Source organism: Bacillus rossius, chromosome 10 (genome assembly GCF_032445375.1).
Source record: "Bacillus rossius redtenbacheri isolate Brsri chromosome 10, Brsri_v3, whole genome shotgun sequence".
NCBI classification, from domain to species: domain Eukaryota; kingdom Metazoa; phylum Arthropoda; class Insecta; order Phasmatodea; family Bacillidae; genus Bacillus; species Bacillus rossius.
Window position 1 is genome coordinate 50,837,322 of NC_086337.1, and position 6,000 is coordinate 50,843,321.

The window sequence follows — 6,000 nt, forward strand, 5'->3', positions numbered from 1 at the left end:
CATGACAGTACTGGCTTTCGTCGCTTCTGATGAACCAACTCTGTCTGGAATGAACTCTTCGTTATCACCTTCTCATCGACCACTAACTACACGAGCAATGTGAATACAGAGATTTTACAAAGTCGCGATTTAAGTCTCTTTAAAATAAAGTGGAAGGAATTTTCTAGAAGGTGAGACCTTTGCCTGTTCAATTTGTTGAGTGTTCTTTAATACATCCCCTCTCCCATAAAATGTTTTATTTATCTTCAATTTTTCGTCTGTTTTACTAGATCTGATATTGCAAAACACATTTCTCCTACTTTTGTAAAGCCAATTTTCTTGAAATATCGTGAAATAATTGTGCATTTGTTTGTTTACAATGAACATATCTTTAATCTGTAATAAAACCTTCCTTAAGTTGCCTGGCCAAAATTTTCAGTTCCCTTACACACACACACACACACACACACACATATATATATATAATATATAAAATATAACCCGTTTCCTAATTTTCTGAAATGAATTAATAAACCTTAGCCATTACCACCTTCGTAGTTGGTTTAGTTTTCTCCCCATTTTCTTTTGTGTTTCAAAGTCAAACCTTTCATAAGACCTTTTATACTGTATTTGACAATACAGTAAAACACCATCTAAAAAAAAGCTTTCGCTGTATGAATGATGGAAGAATGGAACGAGACATTTCTCCCCTCAGACTACTACTGCTATCATTGGAGAATTTCCATGACTTCTCCAGGATTTAAAGTATATTCCCTGGCCAGTTCCAACTTCCCTGACTTTTACCTGATCTTCCCTGACTTTCCAGAATGTGAACTCTTCGCCCGCGCAGCAGTTATAAAGAGCAGGTTGTCCAACCATTCAGGCGCTGCTGCTTGTCACCGCAGCGACCCACCCTGACCTACTTATCAAATACGCTGCCCGGCGCTCTATGAACGTGGGACGATTTGATCTTTAGCAACAATTAATGATAAATACATAGGGCCATGGATATTTCGCGAAAAGATTTTTAAGACCAGCTGAAAGTTAAAACACTGTAGCATCGTCTGTGTTTCGTGATTGGGTGAGTTTCTTGCAGGTACATGTCGATTGTAACAACGCCAATCACAGTAATTCAGTGCGGAAGCAAACGCGTTTTGAATGGCTCGGCCAAATAAGCTCTCGCAGACGGTCGCCAATCACAAGGAAGAAACCGCTGGTGCGCATATACCTTGTTGCAGTCTAAAAAGTGTTCAGATCTTTTCGCGAAGAATGTCTGCCCCTATAAATACAAGGTGAAAGATTCCTGTAGACTAGGATATTTCGACAATTCGTTTAGCGTCAGGTCAAAATCCAAAGAGTTAGGTTTGCTCTTTACATTGGCTAATTTCTTGGTGAGAACTTTTTTTTCGTTCCGGTTAATCGGCCCCTTGTGATCCGCCTACTTTTCTCGTAGCTGTGCGTCGTTGGCTCGCGGGAGCGGAGGGGCGTGTCCAAATAACTGCGGTTCAATCATGAACACAGAACGAGAGAATGAAGGTTTGCATTTTAGCTTGCGACCGAATGAATCCGCGAAATTTACGTACCTCTACAGATTCCGAAGTGCGTATTTTGCGTGGCCTTAGGCTGCTCGGAATTTGTAATTTAAATATTTTATATTTACGTTACAAAAATTATTTTTACAATATTATAGAATAAAAAAACTTTGCATATTTTTTTTCTTTCCAAATCTACTTGTTATAATAACGTCATCAAAATTTGCTGGACCATCCTACTACCCGTAAGAAAAACTAACCGGATAAGATATATTAAAGTTTCTAGAACTGCCTTAAATATTAACTTTCATTTTTTGTGTTTATTATTTTACTTTGAATGCCAAAATTCTTAAAAATAATACTCGATAAAGGATAGAGAAGACTAAAACACATTTAGGGTTCACAAAAATAGCCTATTATTGAAACACAAAATTAATGAGCATACTTTGGTCGCAAGTGAACGGGAAACAGTTCAGCGTATGAATGCCTCCTACGGGCGGAGACGTAAGCTTCCGAAGTCGCTTCGCTTGCCGCTGTTTTCAGAAAAAAAAAAGCTTACTTAAAGCTTGCTGTACAGGCGTATTACTAAGAATGTTTTTTTTCACCCTTCCTCTTTCTTTCCCGAACAACAGGGCGTATAACTTCGGGTCCTTGCTGAAGACACCACTCGTGGCCTAGTACAAGTATTTCATCAACTGAAGCCACTCTCGATAAATACCAGTGATTTCTCCCGCGGTCACATGCTAGAGCCTGTTCATTATTTCTCCGACGATAAAAAGAGTAAAAAAAACTTATATATTTATGACTTGTAATGCCAGTAATCAGCTTAGACCTCTTCAAATACGAATTATGGCAAGAAAACTAAAATTGATAAATTCATGATAGTGGGGAATGATCCCCTTTATTGGTGTGAAAATGCTATTTTAAGAACTTGGAAAAAAAATCCCACGTAACAAAATACTTTTTTGAGTGTTATGTCTACTTTCATTTAATTCATTAATTGCATCTTAACGTCTCGTCGAACTTAGTGGTCATTAGAGACGGTAAAAAGTGATGGTATGATGATCATGGCGCAGTCGCAGAAGGAATGGTTGAAGAAAATTGGAGTACCCCGAGGAAACCAACAGGATAAAGACATCGTCCGCCACGTTTCCCACTTGAAAAATAAATTAGTTGTTCACCCCCGTCCGGGACTCGTATCTAGATCCCTCAAGAAGAAGTTGATTAAACTTCCATTAAACCACTGTGGACCTCAAACTTTCACGTCTGGTGAAGTTAGTCTCTCTTTGCCATGGCAGTATTGAGATCACAAATGCTGTAACCAAAAAATTTCGAGTTAAATTCAGAAAACATTTATAAGGAATGGATGGAGTCGCAACTGAAAAAAATGCATTCTAGTTTTTCCCTTCCGAATAGAGGCAACAACGCATATGATGAATGTATCATTGTAGCCCTTAGAAACTCCTGCAATTCAGACACGCAAACCACACCTTATATACTTTTTTAAAATGCTTTTTCTGGTGCAACATTGTACAAAAATGACTAATTATTTTTAAGTTCATAATTTATACGTAAAGAAATTTACAAAGTCAATTTACTAAATAAACAAATTGTCATACATTTAAGTTTTAAGATAAATTCGTGTGAAAATAGCGTGTATTTTGATAGTAAAACTGGGTGATTATGATTTAATCCAAAAAGTGAAATATTGAAATATAATTATTTTTAGAACATTCCTGAATTAAAAAAAATCTTGATTCTTGAACTGCATAGCTCATTTAATTAATAAAGAAATCTCAAGTTTTATGAATGTGTCGGAGTGTTGTGACAAAGGCGAATTCAAATATGGTTAATTACAAAATTAGGATTTGGCCAATTCAACCTTAGCTGAAGCACATCAGAATTGTACAGAGTGGCCATATAGTAGCTGTTGGAACAAATAGAGTTCTGTAGTTGTGGTAAAAGTTAATTAAAGTAGCTCGGCTGGAACAAGCATCCATTACGTTGAAGAAGAGCAGAGACCCATTACGAAGTACTTTCGCATCGAGTCACTACCGCGTTAATTGAGTTACACAAAATAAACAATTAACTCTTAACTTATATCGTGTATTGATTTTCTGTGGTTTAGAGTCATTCTTGCTACATACATATAATAATGTAATAAATTTAATGTTTATTTTCTTTTAATATTTAAGTAACTGCAAGTTAAAAGTTTAAGGAAAATATTATTTCACCATATTAAAAGCAAATTATAAACTTAATGGCTTACATAAAACATGAAGAAAATGATTACACAAAATTCAAAATAGGTGGTATATAATTAAAGGAATTTGTAAATTTTGACAGAAACTAGTAATTAATATTTGGGGCCGAAAATAAAGTTAGTTTTTAGTTTTTTAATGCTGTTTTGTTCATTTTAGAGTTTAAATAAATTAAAACTCACATGGACCAGTAAAACTGTTGGTGTCTTTGTCATTACATAGCAAAATATCTTGGTACACTTCAGGATGGTTTTACACTTGCTTTATGTCTGATGTTTACCTACTATGAGGTATCAAAATAAAAAGCAATATCATTAATTTTCCGGAAGGCCTTGTCTACCATTTCCCTAACCTTGCTTCTAAAAACAAAACATTATCTGGTAAAAACTAACACTTAGTAATGCAGTTTAAATAAGATTTTATTTTAGTATCGAAATTTACATTTAATAAAATTGAGTGTTCTTCAATTAATAAATTTCAAAAGAAATTGCGTTGAAATAAAAAAAGCTTGATTTCTAAAAAAAAAGATAATTAAAGAATAGAGTATGGCGTTTATCAGCAATCCTGTACCCTACCGCCAAATTGTATCAAATCGTTCCCACTTTGTGTAAAATCCCAGAAATCTTGGGAAAAACAGTTATTTTTATTTCATTGTGCTAAAAACTCTTAACATAGGTAGAGAGACTGTTTACGTCGACACCTGTTTTAACATTTTCTCTTCCATAACGCCGCAAATCCGTTGAAAATTTTGTGCCAATATTCCGCCTGACGGGTTTCGGATGGCACTATTTGCCAGGCAAGTTTTTGTGTGAAGTTTAACCTTGAGGGGAAAAAAAATGAGCGTGAACAGTTCTCAATTATTCATGAAACAATTTTTAAAAAAATACTTCAATATGCAAGACAAGTACTGAGGAGCATACCTTGAGCGAGAATCCGAATGTAGCAATGGATCAGCACAAGAACTCTCAGCACGCCGGCACAGGAGTTCGCCATGGTTGTTCCAAGAGAAGATCAAAACTGACGGAATATCTTCCTTATTACTGCTGCCTTCTTCGAGATTTCCACGTGTAGCACAGTTATCACAAACACTGATACTTGCTGCAATTATGCGCACAATAACACCTCATTACCACATTAGGCGTACACGTTGTAAAGGAAAAAAATTCTATACAGAATTCTGGTTCAACGTGATGGTAGTGATCATCATCTAATATCTAGTTATTTCACTCAAGAGTTAACATCGTAACACTCCACGGATGTTTTTTTTTAATTTATAATAAATTTCCTACTTACGTCGACACCAAAATAAAAATATTGCAAATGTTTCAAAGTTGTAACGAATAACTTTTAAAGAAATCTAGGTTTTTTTTTACACTTCGCAGTACTACCAAACGCCAGTAAAAAAAAAAATTCACAGCATTAAGTCATAACAGTATTGCTTCTGTTGGTAAAACGCAGAGACGTTGTTCGGTCAGTGGTTCCTCCAGACGTTGAGAAATTAAACAAACACTCACGTAGTAATCGAGAACAGAGTACTGGTAATCATGCGAATTGACCAGGGACGATCTTGAGGGGAGTAGGGAGTATATATATATATGTTTTAACTATCTAGAGGACGATGAAAGATTGCTCCCGAGAGACGTTAAGTGGAGGGCCGTGTCGAAAGGGAGGTGCGCCGGCGAATGGGGCAGCTGGCGTGGAACGCCCCGCGCCGCATCCAGACAACGGACAAATCGCGCGCTCGGCGGGACATATCATCCCCACCCACCACCACCCCTCACGAGGCGTCGATCTTGGACGCTTCCCTTTTTTTTTCAACCCCTCCTCCGCACGCGAAGCGCGTACACCCCCTTTACAGGCTACCGGACCGCTCGCCGCGACAGCTACACCGGCACTGGCGAGCAGTTGCCTGGCCCTGGCGGCCGACCGGCGCGCAGGGCTGCGCGCGCAGCGTGCGCAGTAGCACGTCCGTCCCCCCTCCTCCTACTCCACCTCCTCCTATTGCCCGACGGGTGCGGTAAAATGCTCCCCACACTCCCCCTTTCACTTTTTTTGATGGAGCGGCGCGGTAAAAGCGGGCATAGAGAGCCCTGCCTACACCAGAGACTAGCGATGGATATGGACATAACACGAGGCCATCGTTGGCTTGTGATTAGCCAGCAGCCAGCCAAATTCAAACTACTTCTTCAGAAATGACATTTTCTCCATAGTACATAAAACCAATTACA

At 38.0% G+C, this 6,000-nt stretch overlaps 1 protein-coding gene across 1 annotated transcript in view; it reads right to left on the reverse strand.

Annotated features, from left to right (window-relative positions):
* The window catches only part of LOC134536344 (nephrin-like), a 680,062-nt gene extending 674,394 nt beyond the window's left edge, over positions 1–5,668 (reverse strand). Inside the window, exon 1 of the mRNA XM_063376096.1 lies at positions 4,693–5,668. Coding sequence (XP_063232166.1) covers positions 4,693–4,765 — 73 coding nt within the window. The 5' untranslated portion in view covers positions 4,766–5,668. The remainder of the gene's footprint in view (positions 1–4,692) is intronic.
* Between the last annotated feature and the right edge of the window lie 332 nt (positions 5,669–6,000).